Here is a 16,484-nt window from a genome sequence, read left to right on the forward strand (position 1 = left end):
GTTTAATGTAAAATGTAGAATAAAATAAACTCACTAAATTAGTGCATTAGGCCTTTATTACTCCTGTATGAGCAGAGGGCACTCCTTCCCGCAGCTATGCCCCATCAGATTCTCTTTGCTCTCACTTTGTCAGGCTGGGGCAAAGTGGAAAACTGTGGCCCTTCTGTCAGGGAAGAGCAACAGCGCCCTCCTCTGGCTCTCATCAGTCTTATCGTGACTTACTTTATGACTTTGAACTGTTTGTCTCTTATACTTCGCCGTAGAAAAGACGTGTAAACACAGAAGATTACAAAACTGTTCCAGAATTCCACCAGTTCAACTCTTTGAGGGTCGGGGATCTCGTTCTCGCTACATTTTCTTTTGTTGATTAGCCTAACATGGTTGTTGGAGGCGCATGACACAGAACCTTCCCTTGCTAGAAAAGCTTGAAATCTAGTTCAGACTGCTAAAAAGACAGACGTCAGGCGTTGATCACATTCACTTGACAGGAGCTTGTCGTCTAACGTTAGCGGGTAATGATTTATCAGATTAGATGGCTTTTGATTGACAAAATGTTTCACGTTTTTTTGTTTTCATGATAGCTAGCTAGCTACCGAAACCCCAGGGGTAAAGTACACACAACTAGCTAACTAATTGGCTTGCTTGCTATTCAAGCAGGGGATTTAGATGTTATTACCTGATAACTAATACGTTACTCTCGTTGCAAACCTAGCTAGCTAGTTACAGTAATGGTATTGCTTGCCTTTGACTTTATGCATAATTCATGTAAAGAGCTATGCTAGCTAAATAGTTAGCTGTTGTTGAGATTCTCAACTGTTGCTTCCTTGAATTGAGCTATTTAGCTAGCTATTGGTAATTCATTCTTAGCATTTAACCTTTGCCAGTTAGATTGCTACTTGTGGTGTGAACAGATCCTTGTAGAGATATCTCAGATGGATGTATTTTCTTGTCTTCTTTGCAGGCATGGAGAAAGCCAATCAAGATGCCTTTGACAGAGCCAGGCTGCAGGTGATTAAAGACGGCTATGAGAAGGCCTTTGAGTGCATCAACAGGGGCCTGACCGAGGATGAAGCTGGCCACAAGGCCCAGGCCCTGGCCCAGTACACACAGGGACGCCAGCACCTCCTCAGGGCCATCAGTGTGCCCTCACAGGGGCATGAGTGTGTGGGGTGCTCCTGGGAGTCAGCCCGCCAGATGCAGCACAAGATGCAGGAGACTCTGAACAACATCACCACTCGATTGGCGGTCCTAGAGACCAGCCCAGACCCTGAGTTCCCACCGCCTCTAGATGCCTCTAATGGAGTCCCAGGGACAGCCTCTAACTCAAACCTCTACCCCAAACTGGAGAAGGAGAAACCAGAGCGGCCGTCTCCACCCAAGCTGCTGATGACTAACCGCCAAGGTGGAGCTGTGGGAGGCAGTCTGTTTCCCTCCTTGCCTCTTTCTCCCACTAGGCAGTCTGTGGTGCCTGGTGAGCTGCCCCCTGCCTACTCTTCCCAGGCAGCTGACGGCCACCTGACTATCTCCTACGGGACAGAGTCTGGAGAAATGTCGCTGGTGGGAGAGGAGTTCTACAGCCACATGTCCCCCTCTCCCCCCTCTCCTCATAGCCTGGGGGAGGATGGAGAGGAACTCTTCTTCCTGCCTCATGGGGTACAGATATTCTTTGTCACACCTGACGGCCAGGTCAGCGCTCCCTCCTACCCAGGGTACCTGCGGATGGTCAAGTTCACCAGCCAGCAGTCAGAGAGAGTGCCCAACCGGCCCCCAGCCTTCCTGCAGGTAAGAGGGATGTGGGGGGATGGGGTGATGAATTCTAGCCACTGTCTACTGTGGGTGTTGCCATTTACAGTGCCCTCAATATAGTTTCAACACTTATTGTATCTCAGCATTTCAGTGTATGATGAAATCACAGGGTTCTTGGTATCTGTTTCTTTGATCTTTCTCTGTATCCTTTGTGCACTCTAACACGATTTTATCATAAGTGATTTGCTCTGCCTCTGCTCATAAACTCCCTCTCATACAGAGGTGTTTGTGTGTGTGGTTGGTGTTTAGAATAGGATTGGGCTCGTGTATATGTGGGATAGGCTAACTAATGATCTGTGTCCTACATCATGTGATTAGTGACTCAGTGGCCCTAATCCCAGGCAGGAGTTCTCTATGATGTCATGGTGGGAAACCCCAGTGGCCACTCTGTCAGGTTTACAGATACCTGTGTCACAACTAGTTACAGCAAAGAGACAGACAGGGTGTTGAATCTTCCCTGTGTTTTCCTGTATGTAGGAATGTAGGCCTAGTTGAGCCAGATTATAGGGGGACGGTTTCCCTCTTTGGTTTCCCCGTCCCTGTGGTGTCATGACAAGACAGCAGCAGCATAGAGCCAGAGGTCTGTCTGCTGCCTGCCACATGGACAGAATATTACACCAGCACCACTAGTCTTTGAACAGAGCCTGAGATAGATAACACAATCACACAGACACACACAAACACCCCACGCTGTGTGTCTGAAGTGAGTAGGACAGTGGAGAAGGTTGTCCCCTCCTCAGTAATACTGTCCCCATGCTTTCCGCACCTCAGCACTGGACCGACTCAGACTAAAGGACTAATGTGACTGAATGGCCCGTTGATGCACTGTAGAATTACATGGCAGAACGTTTATGTCAGACCGTAGTATTTAGCACACATGCACCTGAAGTGTGTAAACATGTACTGAGACTGGTGATAAGATAAGGAAATGGAAATATACAACTCTTATTAATGTTTCACCAAGGCCTGAATGTAATCAACAGCTGCATGGCTATGTGGGAGTGTCAGAGATAGTGGGAGTGTCAGAGATAGTAACAGCCCACTTGATGTGTTTGTCTTCACAGTGAGTTAACAGTACTGTATCATGGAGGTGGGGTGGTTTGGGGTCGACTTGTCATTGTGGAATATCCCAGTAAGCCTGGTCTGGGGAGGGGGGTTAGGTTAGTCGTTCCTTATAAACTCCCTGTACTGTCTTGTGTGATTGGCTGTACTGTTGATGTATTCCAGGTGTGTGATTGGCTGTACTGTTGATGTGTTCCAGGTGTGTGATTGGCTGTACTGTTGATGTGTTCCAGGTGTGTGATTGGCTGTACTGTTGATGTGTTCCAGGTGTGTGATTGGCTGTACTGTTGATGTATTCCAGGTGTGTGATTGGCTGTACTGTTGATGCGTTCCAGGTGTGTGATTGGCTGTACTGTTGCTGTGTTCCAGGTGTGTGATGGGTTATACTGTTGATGTATTCCAGGTGTGTGATTGGCTATACTGTTGATGTATTCCAGGTGTGTGATTGGCTGTACTGTTGATGTATTCCAGGTGTGTGATTGGCTGTACTGTTGATGTGTTCCAGGTGTGTGATGGGTTATACTGTTGATGTGTTCCAGGTGTGTGATAGGTTATACTGTTGATGAATTCCAGGTGTGTGATGGGTTATACTGTTGATGTGTTCCAGGTGTGTGATTGGCTGTACTGTTGATGTGTTCCAGGTGTGTGATTGGCTGTACTGTTGATGTATTCCAGGTGTGTGATGGGTTATACTGTTGATGTGTTCCAGGTGTGTGATTGGCTGTACTGTTGATGTGTTCCAGGTGTGTGATTGGCTGTACTGTTGATGTATTCCAGGTGTGTGATGGGTTATACTGTTGATGTATTCCAGGTGTGTGATTGGCTGTACTGTTGATGTGTTCCAGGTGTGTGATGGGTTAGACTGTTGATGTATTCCAGGTGTTTGATTGGCTGTACTGTTGATGTGTTCCAGGTGTGTGATGGGTTATACTGTTGATGTATTCCAGGTGTGTGATTGGCTGTACCCACTGATGGCCACTGACTCCCCCGTCCTGCTGTGTAACACAGGGGTGTTCATGTTCCCCGACATGATGGCGTCCGCCCCGGGGTCCTACGTGGGCGTTGTGCTGTCCTCTGAACTGCCTATAGAAGACAGACAGCTGTTCCAGGACCTGCTGTCCCAGATGACAGACCTCAGGGTGCAGGTGAGCTGCTGAGGCTGTGTCTCAAATGGCGCTCTATTCCCTATATAGTGCACTACATTTGACCATGGCCCGTAGGGTCCTGCTCTCTGCCTGGCTCATATTAAGGTGTCTGGTGATCCAAGGAATAGTAATATAATATTAGTAATAGAATTATAAATCTGTCTCTCTGCCTGATGCATTTTTGCTGATTTCAGGTGTATTTGAGTCATTGTCACACCACACCATGACACGTTACCTTGTGCAGAAGGTTATATGGACTTTGGATGAAAAGAATGAAAGGGTTGCCTACATCCATTCTTAATCAGCAGTTCAGATTCAGAAACAGCGACAGTTTGACGTCATTCCCAAGCGTTGTTCTGTGTTTTCTTATTTCCCAGCCAATGATCCCAGTGGAATGTAAGATTCAAATTAGGGATTTATCCCAAAACGGACCTTTTGAACAGAGCCTGGTCAAAATAGTGGACAGCATACGGAATAGTGGTCCATTTCGGACAGCCTAGATTTAATGCAGTAGTAGATTAACATGAGCTATTCTGCTCTCTCTAGCCTCAATAACGATTCAGTCTGATTGGTCAATATTTGATTGGTCCATATTTGATTGGTCCATGATGTTACTAATGATGTAAATGCTGCTCTATTCTGGTGTGAAAATTACTGCTTGCTGCTGTAAGGCACTCTACTTCGCCTGTGGGTCTTGGGCCTTCTCAATGTCTAGGGCAGATACTGAGGGTATAGGGCAGACACTGTGGGTCGAGGAAGACATTTCCATGTTTCTCAAATGGCACCCTATTCCCTACACAGCACACTACTTTTAACCAGAGCTCTATGGGACCTGGTCCCAAGTAGTGCACGATGTAGGATATTGGGTGCCATTTGGGATACATACACTAAAGGCTCTACTGCACTGCTTGCTCCCTGAATACGCCTGGCCTCAGCAGTTAGGGAATTTAGAACGTCAGGCAGATGAAGAGCATTAATGTGTGCTAATGCTCTTATCTGGCTAGAACACAACACGGCCTCAGTAGTCACTACAGTAATGGAGTCAGACGGGGGTTCTGTCTCCGAGCAACAGTATTCAGCCAGGTTTTAACTGAGGGCATGTTGTTGATAAACTACCTCTCACATGGACAGCTGCTTCTGGGATGGAATGCAATAAACAAGTAGGCGTTTCATGATCACATATTGAATATATGTACATTTAGGAGGTTGTGTCTTGTTGAGAATAGCAATGATGGTGTTAGAACAATGCCCCTCTGTCTGTTTTCCTCAAGCAAGGAGACATCTGAAATGTCTGGTGACCATTTCTTTGTTTGGAGAAGAATGAGACGTTGTGATCAGGATGGGTATAGAGGGAGAAGAGGCACCCTAGGGTAGCAGGAGGCTACTACTAAGAGGTTACTATGATGTGACTAGGAGAGTTAGGATAAGGCACTTGAAGTTACCATGAGGCAGGGTCTGCTAGGCTCCAGCTAGGCTATCCAGTCCTGTATTTGTTGTAAGAGGACCATGACAATGAAGCAGAGTTAATCAAACTTCTATGTTCTTCTGCCAATGCTGTACATGTACACCACCAGGTGTCATAAAACCGCTGTTTCAAAGCACCATATTAATACAAGTCCTGCTGCTGCTGCAGGCTCCAAATGAGGCAGCAGACAGCATCAACCTGAGCCAGAAGGTGTCCATCGCTCCCCTCGAGGAAGAGGAGGCCGCAGCAGCAGAGGAGGAGGAGAAGAACCTGCCAGAGTGGAGCGAGAAAGTGGCCAGCGGCATCCTCACAGGTCAGACCCAGGGCCCTAACCCCAACAACGCTAACCTTAACCAATGGCATCCTAACCCGAGGCTGTAGGGGTTAAGGTTAGGGAATGTATGCTGTGTTTCACTCACACCTACTGTGTTTTTTCCCATCCAGGGGCATCGTGGCTGAGCTGGGGCCTGGTGAAGGGGGCTGAGTTCACTGGCATAGCCATCCAGAAGGGGGCGTCCAAACTGCGGGAGCACATCACCCCAGAGGACAAGCCAGCCCACGTCAGCCCCTCTGTCTCCAAGGGATTGCATGTAGCCAAACAGGCCACCGGGGGCGCTGTCCGCGTCAGCCAGTTCCTTGGTAAGAAGCAGCTGAGTGTCTGATTGGTTCTGGTGTTGGAAGGAGTTGACTGTCTGATTGGTTCTGGTGTTGGAAGGAGTTGACTGTCTGATTTGTTCTGGTGTTGGAAGGAGTTGACTGTCTGATTTGTTCTGGTGTTGGAAGGAGTTGACTGTCTGATTCGTTCTGGTGTTGGAAGGAGTTGACTGTCTGATTGGTTCTGGTGTTGGAAGGAGTTGACTGTCTGATTGGTTCTGGTGTTGGAAGGAGTTGACTGTCTGATTGGTTCTGGTGTTGGAAGGAGTTGACTGCCTGATTGGTTCTGGTGTTGGAAGGAGTTGACTGTCTGATTCGTTCTGGTGTTGGAAGGAGTTGACTGTCTGATTGGTTCTGGTGTTGGAAGGAGTTGACTGTCTGATTGGTTCTGGTGTTGGAAGGAGTTGACTGTCTGATTGGTTCTGGTGTTGGAAGGAGTTGACTGTCTGATTGGTTCTGGTGTTGGAAGGAGTTGACTGCCTGATTGGTTCTGGTGTTGGAAGGAGTTGACTGTCTGATTCGTTCTGGTGTTGGAAGGAGTTGACTCTCTGATTCGTTCTGGTGTTGGAAGGAGTTGACTGTCTGATTCGTTCTGGTGTTGGAAGGAGTTGACTGTCTGATTCGTTCTGGTGTTGGAAGGAGTTGACTGTCTGATTGGTTGTGGATGGGTGTGTTGTGTTAGTAGTTGATGATTTGTATGGTGGTGTGTGTTGTGTTATGACGGATGTGTGTTGTGTTATGAGTGGTGTATGTTATGACTGGTTGTGTTATGATGGGATGTGTTTTGTGCTATGATGGTGTGTGTGTGTGTTGTGTTTGTAGTGGACTGTGTGTGGTGGTGTGTATTATGTTATGACGGGGTTCGTGTTGTGTTACGACTGGGTGTGTTTGTAGTGGACGGTGTGTGTATGGTGGCAGGGTGTGTGGGTAGAGAGCTAGCTCCCCACGTGAAGAAACATGGAGGCAAGTTGGTCCCGGAGTCCATGAAGAAAGACAAAGATGGACGATCCAACATTGATGGAGCCATGGTGGTGGCTGCTAGCGGAGTTCAAGGTACACGTGGTCACTGTTGTGGTTGTTATAGTCACTAGACTACTCATTGTATAGGACAAGACAGAACAACACAAACGTTGGCCGTGCGCAGTAGATCACCTGCTGGCTGTCAACGAACAGTGGAGATTCAGGGGAAATGAATAGATAATGGCGGCCGATGTTTTATGGCCAGAGGCTGTAGGACGGTACTCATGGCCGTCGTTCCTATTGGTCTGTCTTGTCCTGTAAGGATGGTTCACATGGATGATGTGCCCCCTATTCTACCAAGTGCCTAGTCATTGTTGTGGTTCCTGTCATCCTACCTGAAGGCTTCGCTACCATGTGGACTGGCTTGGAAGTAGCAGCAAAGAACATCACCGTCTCTGTTGCCTCCGAAACCGTCAACACTGTCAAGCATAAGTAAGTCTTTCTCTGTACACTTCAACCAACGTGTTGTCTGTGCTCTTCTCATTCAACATGTCTGCGTCTCAAATGGCACTCGATGAGCCAATGGGTCCTGGTCAAAAGTAGTGCACTAAATAGGGAATGGGGTGCCATTTGAGACGCATCCATGTCAAAATAAGTAAAGATGTTGTATTGTCACATACACCGGATAGGTGAAGTGAAATGTGTTATTTTATAAGGTCAGACATAGTAGTGCGGTGCTCATGGAGCAAATTAGGGTTAAGTGCCTTGTTCAAGGGCACATGGACAGATTTTTCACCTTGTCTGCTTGGGTAATCGGACCAGGGACCTTTCAGTTACTGACCCAACGCTCTAACCGCTAGGCTACCAGCCGAATGTGTTCTGTGCTCAGCTCATTCACCATGTCTGATTGGCAGTACTACTTGTTTGACTCTACATTTACTCCTGTCCACCTAGCTTGGATGTGTATGTCTGTTCTTTTGCTTTCTGGACCAGGTTTTGCTAGGCCAGGTTTTGCTAGGCCAGGTTTTGCTAGGCCAGGTTTTGCTAGGCCAGGTTTTGCTAGACCAGGTTTTGCTAGTAGACCAGGTTTTGCTAGGCCAGGTTTTGCTAGTAGACCAGGTTTTGCTAGACCAGGTTTTGCAAGTAGACCAGGTTTTGCTAGGCCAGGTTTTGCTAGACCAGGTTTTTGCGGTGTATCTTGCAAACACTCACTTGTGTTTTATAAGCAAAAACAAGCAAGCACTTACTGTACATTTCCCTCTTCCACTTATTTTTCAGATTTAGGGGTCTACAAAACATCTTAGACCCTCCTAATGACAAGAAGACATGTATTTAAAGCCAGCCTTTAATGAACCCTCCTTAATAACGAGCAGCATGGCCAAGGCTTAGCCTCTGTTTCTAGGTGGTCTGAATGTAAAGCTGCTAGATTCACCTGTACTCTCTCAACAGGCTACTCTTCTATCCTACTGGGCTCCCGTAATTCAACATGTGGCTGACACTGATTTCTCTGGTGTCTAACTAACCAACTCTTTTTCCTGACTTTATTGAAAACAATATAACTATTCCTAATACATAATCATAGTATGATGCACTTATTGAATTGATGTGTATTATCTGTAGAAATAAGTGCAGTCACCAGCCCAACAATATAATCAGTTGTATATTTATAGATTTATGAATAGTCAGACAACTTGAATAATTCTGTTGAATTCATGATCTGCATGGGTGGGAGCTTTAATGCTAGTTGCATGTTGCTGTCCTTGCTGTTCCCTGTAATTGCCCCCCTTCCTGCAGCCCTCCCCCTCTCAACAGTTGGTTGTGTGTGATTATAAGGTATGGGGCTGCAGCCGGCCAGGCCACAGACCATGCTGTGAACTCAGCCATTAACATGGGCGTCACCGCCTTCAACATTGACAACCTGGGCATCAAAGCTGCGGTGAAGAAGACTGGCAAACAGACGGCTGTGGCCATCCTGGAGGACTACCAGCTACGGGACCCTAATACTAACCAGAAACAAGTAGAGAAACGGGAAAAATAGGCTCCATCCGGGAACAAGTCTACGTCCCAAATGGCACCCTACTCCATATTGTCACTACTTTTGACCAGACAAAATATAGAGAATAGGGTGCAATTTGGGACAGTCAACACCTAACCCCATGACACTTACCCGCAGTCCACTGGTGTAGATATGAGAGGTCTGGATAGGTGTAAGCAAATTGGCAACTTCTACCTGCATAGTCTGTCAAAGGGAAAGGCTGAGGTACTACCATATTGATTAAGCATATCCTATTCTTTCAGATCTACCCAAGTGCCTAGAGTAGAGGCTAGGCTTGCTTCCAAAATGGCACCCTATTCCTGATTTATAGTGCACTACAAAGGGAATTGGGTGCCATTTGGGATGCACACCATGTCCTCTTCCTCTCTTTCCTTTAGAGCTTTAATTACAACACGATTTGTATTCTTCTATAAAGAAATCTATCTATACATAAATGCTTTAGTTGACTAATAGCCTCTAGAAATGTTACCAGGGTTTGATACAACTGTTAAGCACTTTAATCTTCATAATGAACAGTATAATGACATTATAATAATGTCAAATATTATAGTAACTAAGCTGGACGTTGTGTGTAGGTAGGCTGATGTATAATCGCTAAGTTATTTGTGTTCAATGTTGGTGAGAAGAGGACACCGGAATTTAAAAAGTCACGTAGGTGATATGAATATAAACTGAAAGCAGGATTCTTGCTTAAATTTCAGATGGAACTGTTTGTTTCAAGACTACTGCTGTTGACCTATTGTAGTAACAGTAGTATTACTGCAGTAGTACTGTTCACAGTTAATGTATCTAGAAGTAAAGGTGTAACTGAGGTAGAGTTGCACAATTCTGGTAACTGTCCCAAAATCCCCAGGTTTTCCAGAAATTCTGGTTTTAGGAATCTGGATGTTCTGCTTATTCCCACCTAGTCTCTTTCCCCACCCGTAATCTGAGGCCAGCATTGGGTTCTGGGTTTCAAGATGAATTCACTCCTGATTCCTGGAAGTTCCAACCAGGATTTCTGGAAAACCTGGGAATTTTGCAAAAGTTGCTAGAAATGTGCAACCCTTATCTGAAAGTCAAGGTGTATGAGGGGGAAGAAACCCAGCAGCATGCTAACTATGTGCTATAAGAATACATGTTTGGGTTCCTTTTAATCAATGAAATAATGTTCATGTGTGAAACAAGACGAAACCCAAGCATGCACAGGAATAGTTATATAGCCGTTGAGGGTACTATATCAGATGGAACAGGGTTCTCTTAAGGTATACTCTTGTCATATGACTTTGTAATGCAGACGAAAGAGTCAATCCAAACGTAGAAGCAGTGGAGGTTTGAACTGGTCTGAGAATGGTCCTTGGCTTGCTTAGTATGCCTTAATAACCAGTTACTACAGGCTGTATGCTACTGTAACCATAGGCCAAAGCAGCCACCTTACAGATAGCAAGCCCACGCTACTGTATTGTCCTGTGGTCCAGTTCATTATCTTTGAGAATCTATAACCTATCCTTTCAACTTGGTATCTGATTATTACTTTTTAAAGCTGTGATATTCATTTTCTATGAAAGGACAAACTATTTTTTTTTTCATGTGATGTAAAGAGAATCATATTCAATGTCATTAACATTTGGACAATTGTTTTTAACTATGACATCTGAAACAAATAATTATGGGAAAATGACAGATATAAATACATGAACAGTTTCGGCACAATTTGAGTGTGTTATGATTAGTGTCGTCGTATATGTGTTATGTTGTCAACATACTGTATTTAACTTGGGCTGATGTTTATTCAATGTGAATTGTCTTCAGTAATATTTCCCCTTCAGGGTTAAGTGAAGGCAAACTGTCTTTTTGTGTGAACTTGAAATCTCATGCAGGCATTAAATACACATCAGCATTCTCACAAAGTGGTTGTGATTTTCCGAATAATGGCTCTGTGCTTCTGTGGCCCTATGTGAACAAAGAGTCACATGGTCTGATGATTTAACCAAATATCTGATATGTAATAAAAAGCTATAGACGAATGTGTTGTATATCATCGGTTTGGATAGAGCATGTCATCTGTCTGTCTGGGCATTTCTACTTCATAGTAGATCCGACTTAGTCTGGGTACCAGTCTCTGTGTCAATCCTCTCCTACTCTCTATCTTGACAAATGACACGGAATGCAAGGAATGGAACAGACTGGCAACCAGGCCAGACTCGGCTATCCCATTAGATGAAATATGGGCCAAAGGTATTTGGTTTAAGCATAATATATCATATTCAGAAATGCATTTGTGTTTACCTAGCATAAAGGAGAATTTTAATGTAGATGCCACTCAAATTACCTGGAAATCAAGTTAGTGAAATAGGATCATTTTCAAGCGTTTTGCAGCACGTTTTCCAAGCGATTTATCCTGAATGCAAAGGAGCTCATTCACATTTGAATTAGTTGATTCACATTCAATCAAAATGTACTTTGAATTATTTATGCATAATGGTGATGATTAGACTATTACTATTATTATTATTAGGCTGTATTACTCCTCAATCACATAATGTCATATCACTGTATTAGAATTGTTTGAGGTTCAAGGCCTACCTCTATATTATGTTCATGATTTACATATTTGAGTTGCATGTTTTATACATTTGTAATCAAGACAGAGATGGCTAGCTACAGTGAGTTGGAGCGCTGAAAGATACCCTGTATCTTTCAGGTTCTTGATAAAGAGCAGAGTGAATTTCCTTCTGCTCAAAATGAAACCATAGGCTACACATCACACACCAGTGGTCCACCACTTATGACTGAAAAGGTTGAGAGGGTCCATAGATGCTATAATCTCATATTTGAGCTTAACAAAGTCAAGTCAAAATTCATTCTTGAAATGAGACTGTGTTGGATATTATTTTTGTTCACAGAATTTAAAGGCCCAGTGCAGTCAAAAACTGGATTCTTCCTTTGTTTTATATGTATCTCCACAGGGTTGGAATAATGTGAAATTGTGAAAATTATTACAATAATGCCCTTTTATTGTAAGAGCTGTTTGAAAAGACTACCTGAAATTTCAGCATGTTTTGGTGGGATGTAGTTTCATTCTGCCTGGCAGGCATCCTTTTTATCCATACCAAACCTGGCACAAAACTACGCCCACGAGTAACCTACAGTGGAGAGAACAAGTATTTGATACACTGACAATTTTGCAAGTTTTCCTACTTACAAAGCATGTAGAGGTCTGTCATTTTTATCATGGGTACACTTCAACTGTGAGAGACGGAATCTAAAACAAAAATACATAAAATCACATTGTATGATTTTTAAGTAATTAATTTGCATTTTATTGCATGACATAAGTATTTGATCACCTACCAACCAGAAAGAATTCTGGCTCTCACAGACCTGTTCGTTTTTCTTTAAGAAGCCTTCCTGTTCTCCACTCATTACCTGTATTAACTGCACCTGTTTGAACTCGTTACCTGTATAAACGACACCTGTCCACACACTCAATCAAACAGACTCCAACCTCTCCACAATGGCCAAGACCAGAGAGCTGTGTAAGGACATCAGGGGTCAAATTGTAGACCTGCACAAGGATGGGATGGGCTACAGGACAATAGGCAAGCAGCTTGCTGAGAAAGCAACAACTGTTGGTGCAATTATTAGAAAATGGAAGAAGTTCAAGATGACGGTCAATCACCCTCGGTCTGGGGCTCCATGCAAGATCTCACCTCGTGGGGCATCAATGATCATGAGGAAGGTGAGGGATCAGCCCAGAACTACACGGCAGGACCTGGTCAATGACCTGAAAGGAACTGGGACCACAGTCTCAAAGAAAACCATTAGTAACACACTATGCCGTCATGGATTAAAATCCTGCAGCGCACGCAATGTCCCCCTGCTCAAGCCAGCACATGTCCAGGCCCGTCTGAAGTTTGCCAATGACCATATGGATGATCCAGAGGAGGAATGGGAGAAGGTCATGTGGTCTGATGAGACAAAAATAGAGCTTTTTGGTCTAAACTCCACTCGCCGTGTTTGGAGGAAGAAGAAGGATGAGTACAACCCCAAGAACACCATCCCAACCGTGAAGCATGGAGGTGGAAACATAATTCTTTGGGGATGCTTTTCTGCAAAGGGTACAGGACGACTGCACCGTATTGAGGGGAGGATGGATGGGGCCATGTATCGCAAGATCTTGGCCAACAACCTCCTTCCCTCAGTAAGAGCATTGAAGATGGGTCATGGCTGGGTCTTCCAGCATGACAACGACCCGAAACACACAGCCAGGGCAACTAAGGAGTGGCTCCGTAAGAAGCATCTCAAGGTCCTGGAGTGGCCTAGCCAGTTTCCAGACCTGAACCCAATAGAAAATCTTTGGAGGGAGCTGAAAGTCCGTATTCCCCAGCGACAGCCCCGAAACCTGAAGAATCTGGAGAAGGTCTGTATGGAGGAGTGGGCCAAAATCCCTGCTGCAGTATGTGCAAACCTGGTCAAGAACTACAGGAAACGTATGATCTCTGTAATTGCAAACAAAGGTTTCTGTACCAAATATTAAGTTCTGCTTTTCTGATGTATCAAATACTTATGTCATGCAATAAAATGCAAATGAATTACTTAAAAATCATGCAATGTGATTTTCTGGATTTTTGTTTTAGATTCCGTCTCTCACAGTTGAAGTGTACATATGATAAAAATTACAGACCTCTACATGCTTTGTAAGTAGGAAAACCTGCAAAATCGGCAGTGTATCAAATACTTGTTCTCCCCACTGTATATACCCAGCCATTACAGAAAGGAAGACAAAGAGGGAGGCCCAACTCGGTGAAAAATCTCTGTCGGCTCTCTGTCTTGAGACATCTTAAGGCTTATAAATGAAGACATCTTGAGACGTCATAAGACGTCTTAGAAAATGAAGACTCGTTTAAGACAGTCTATGAACACCTCTTGGAAATGCAATGTCTTGAGACAGCCGTCTTAAAACATCTCGAGACATTTGATCATTTATTGTTGTTTCCATGTTTTATTAGTTATTTATCCTTAAGAGTCTATTGACCCACCCGTGCGTCAATCAAATTAACATAATACAAAAATAACATAAAAAATCTGTCAGTTTAAACTAAATATATCTGCAAATTTGAAAGGGCTGCGTCTCAATCCACCGCATCCTCCTATGTCGGCCTTCCGCATCTGCGGTGGAAGGTGGCCGAGCTACAGCGGTGTTTGTCAGACCATGAGACATCCTAAAAAAATCTGTCTTTTCACGAAACCATCTGTAGTGTCCGAACAGTTTGGCCTACAAACAGTTTGTCCTGTGACCACTCTATTGAAAGATGAGACTCTTAGAAACACGAGGATGTTCTCTGCTTTGCTCAACGTCCCCCACTAGTGTCATGGGACTCGTCTGAAGGTAACCCATACAAATGAATTGAGGTATGGAGGTGGTTTTGTGCCAACAAAAATAAGGGATTAAACCTTATTCCTCCAACGTTAGATAACATTACATCTCTCTGTCTCCCTACACCACTACCCCCTTAGACATGACATCTCTCTGTCTCCCTACACCACTACCCCCTTAGACATGACATCTCTCTGTCTCCCTACACCACTACCCCCTTAGACATGACATCTCTCTGTCTCCCTACACCACTACCCCCTTAGACATGACATCTCTCTGTCTCCCTACACCACTACCCCCTTAGACATGACATCTCTCTGTCTCCCTACACCACTACCCCCTTAGACATGACATCTCTCTGTCTCCCTACACCACTACCCCCTTAGACATGACATCTCTCTGTCTCCCTACACCACTACCCCCTTAGACATGACATCTCTCTGTCTCCCTACACCACTACCCCCTTAAACATGACATCTCTCTGTCTCCCTACACCACTACCCCCTTAGACATGACATCTCTCTGTCTCCCTACACCACTACCCCCTTAGACATGACATCTCTCTGTCTCCCTACACCACTACCCCCTTAGACATGACATCTCTCTGTCTCCCTACACCACTACCCCCTTAGACATGACATCTCTCTGTCTCCCTACACCACTACCCCCTTAGACATGACATCTCTCTGTCTCCCTACACCACTACCCCCTTAGACATGACATCTCTCTGTCTCCATACACCACTACCTCCTGAGTTAGACATTACAGCTCTCTGTCTCCATACACCACTACCCCCTTAGACATGACATCTCTCTGTCTCCCTACACCACTACCCCCTTAGACATGACATCTCTCTGTCTCCCTACACCACTTCCTCCTGAGTTAGACATTACAGCTCTCTGTCTCCCTACACCACTACCCCCTGAGTTAGACATTACAGCTCTCTGTCGCCCTACATCACTACCCCCTAAGTTAGACATTACAGCTCTCTGTCTCCCTACACCCCTACCTCCTGAGTTAGACAACATTACAGCTCTGTCTCCCTTCACCAGTACTGAGTTAGACAACATTACATCTCTCTACCTACACAACTACCTCCAGAGTTAGACATTACAGCTCTCTGTCTCCCTACACAACTACCCCCTGAGTTAGACAACATAACAGCTCTCTGTCGCCCTACACCAGTCCTGAGTTAGACAACCATTAGGTCACCACTGTATTTTCCATCTGTCTGCCCAATCATCAATAATTGTACTGTACATAACCTGAGGGTGTTGTTAATGATCTGACAATCAGCTCTATTAATTCTCGCTCTCTCTCTCTCCACTCTCCACTTTCCTCTCTCTCTCTCTCTCTCTCTCTATATATAGATATATACACTGCTCAAAAAAATAAAGGGAACACTAAAATAACACATCCTAGATCTGAATGAATGAAATATTCTTATTAAATAATTTTTTCTTTACATAGTTGCATGTGCTGACAACACAATCACACAAAAATTATCAATGGAAATCAAATTTATCAACCCATGGAGGTCTGGATTTGGAGTCACACTCAAAATTCAAGTGGTGAACCACACTACAGGCTGATCCAACTTTAATGTAATGTCCTTAAAACAAGTCAAAATGAGGCTCAGTAGTGTGTGTGGCCTCCACGTGCCTGTATGACCTCCCTACAATGCCTGGGCATGCTCCTGATGAGGTGGCGGATGGTCTCCTGAGGGATCTCCTCCCAGACCTGGACTAAAGCATCCGCCAACTCCTGGACAGTCTGTGGTGCAACGTGGCATTGGTGGATGGAGCGAGACATGATGTCCCAGATGTGCTCAATTGGATTCAGGTCTGGGGAACGGGCGGGCCAGTCCATAGCATCAATGCCTTCCTCTTGCAGGACCTGCTGACACACTCCAGCCACATGAGGTCTAGCATTGTCTTGCATTAGGAGGAACCCAGGGCCAACCACACCAGCATATGG

General features: G+C 44.8%; 1 protein-coding gene across 2 annotated transcripts; it reads left to right on the forward strand.

Moving 5' to 3' along the window:
* Window positions 1-226: 226 nt before the first annotated feature.
* LOC109905625 (spartin) lies at window positions 227-11,154 on the forward strand. 2 transcript variants are annotated; one of them, XM_031790693.1, is made up of 8 exons: window positions 227-512; window positions 962-1,782; window positions 3,816-4,013; window positions 5,647-5,791; window positions 5,923-6,117; window positions 7,027-7,185; window positions 7,494-7,584; window positions 8,371-11,154. In XM_031790693.1, the coding sequence occupies exons 2-8, from the start codon at window positions 964-966 to the stop codon at window positions 8,426-8,428; spliced, it is 1,665 nt and encodes a 554-aa protein (XP_031646553.1). In that variant the 5' UTR covers window positions 227-512; window positions 962-963; the 3' UTR covers window positions 8,429-11,154. The 2 variants fall into 2 exon arrangements, with proteins under 2 accessions (XP_031646553.1, XP_020358701.2); XM_020503112.2 differs by having other exon boundaries at window positions 229-512; window positions 8,926-11,154.
* Window positions 11,155-16,484: the final 5,330 nt, after the last annotated feature.

Source organism: Oncorhynchus kisutch, linkage group LG15 (genome assembly GCF_002021735.2).
Source record: "Oncorhynchus kisutch isolate 150728-3 linkage group LG15, Okis_V2, whole genome shotgun sequence".
Classification (NCBI taxonomy): Eukaryota; Metazoa; Chordata; class Actinopteri; order Salmoniformes; family Salmonidae; genus Oncorhynchus; species Oncorhynchus kisutch.

What these genes read in the sequence shown, in the direction of transcription:
- LOC109905625 (XM_020503112.2), top strand. Translation starts at nt 964, where the DNA reads ATGGAGAAAGCCAATCAAGATGCCTTTGACAGAGCCAGGCTGCAGGTG. An exon ending in GGCCCCCAGCCTTCCTGCAG is followed by an intron (nt 1,783 to 3,815) that starts GTAAGAGGGATG and finishes GATGTATTCCAG; the next exon opens with GTGTGTGATTGGCTGTACCC. An exon ending in GGCTGCTAGCGGAGTTCAAG is followed by an intron (nt 7,186 to 7,493) that starts GTACACGTGGTC and finishes TCCTACCTGAAG; the next exon opens with GCTTCGCTACCATGTGGACT.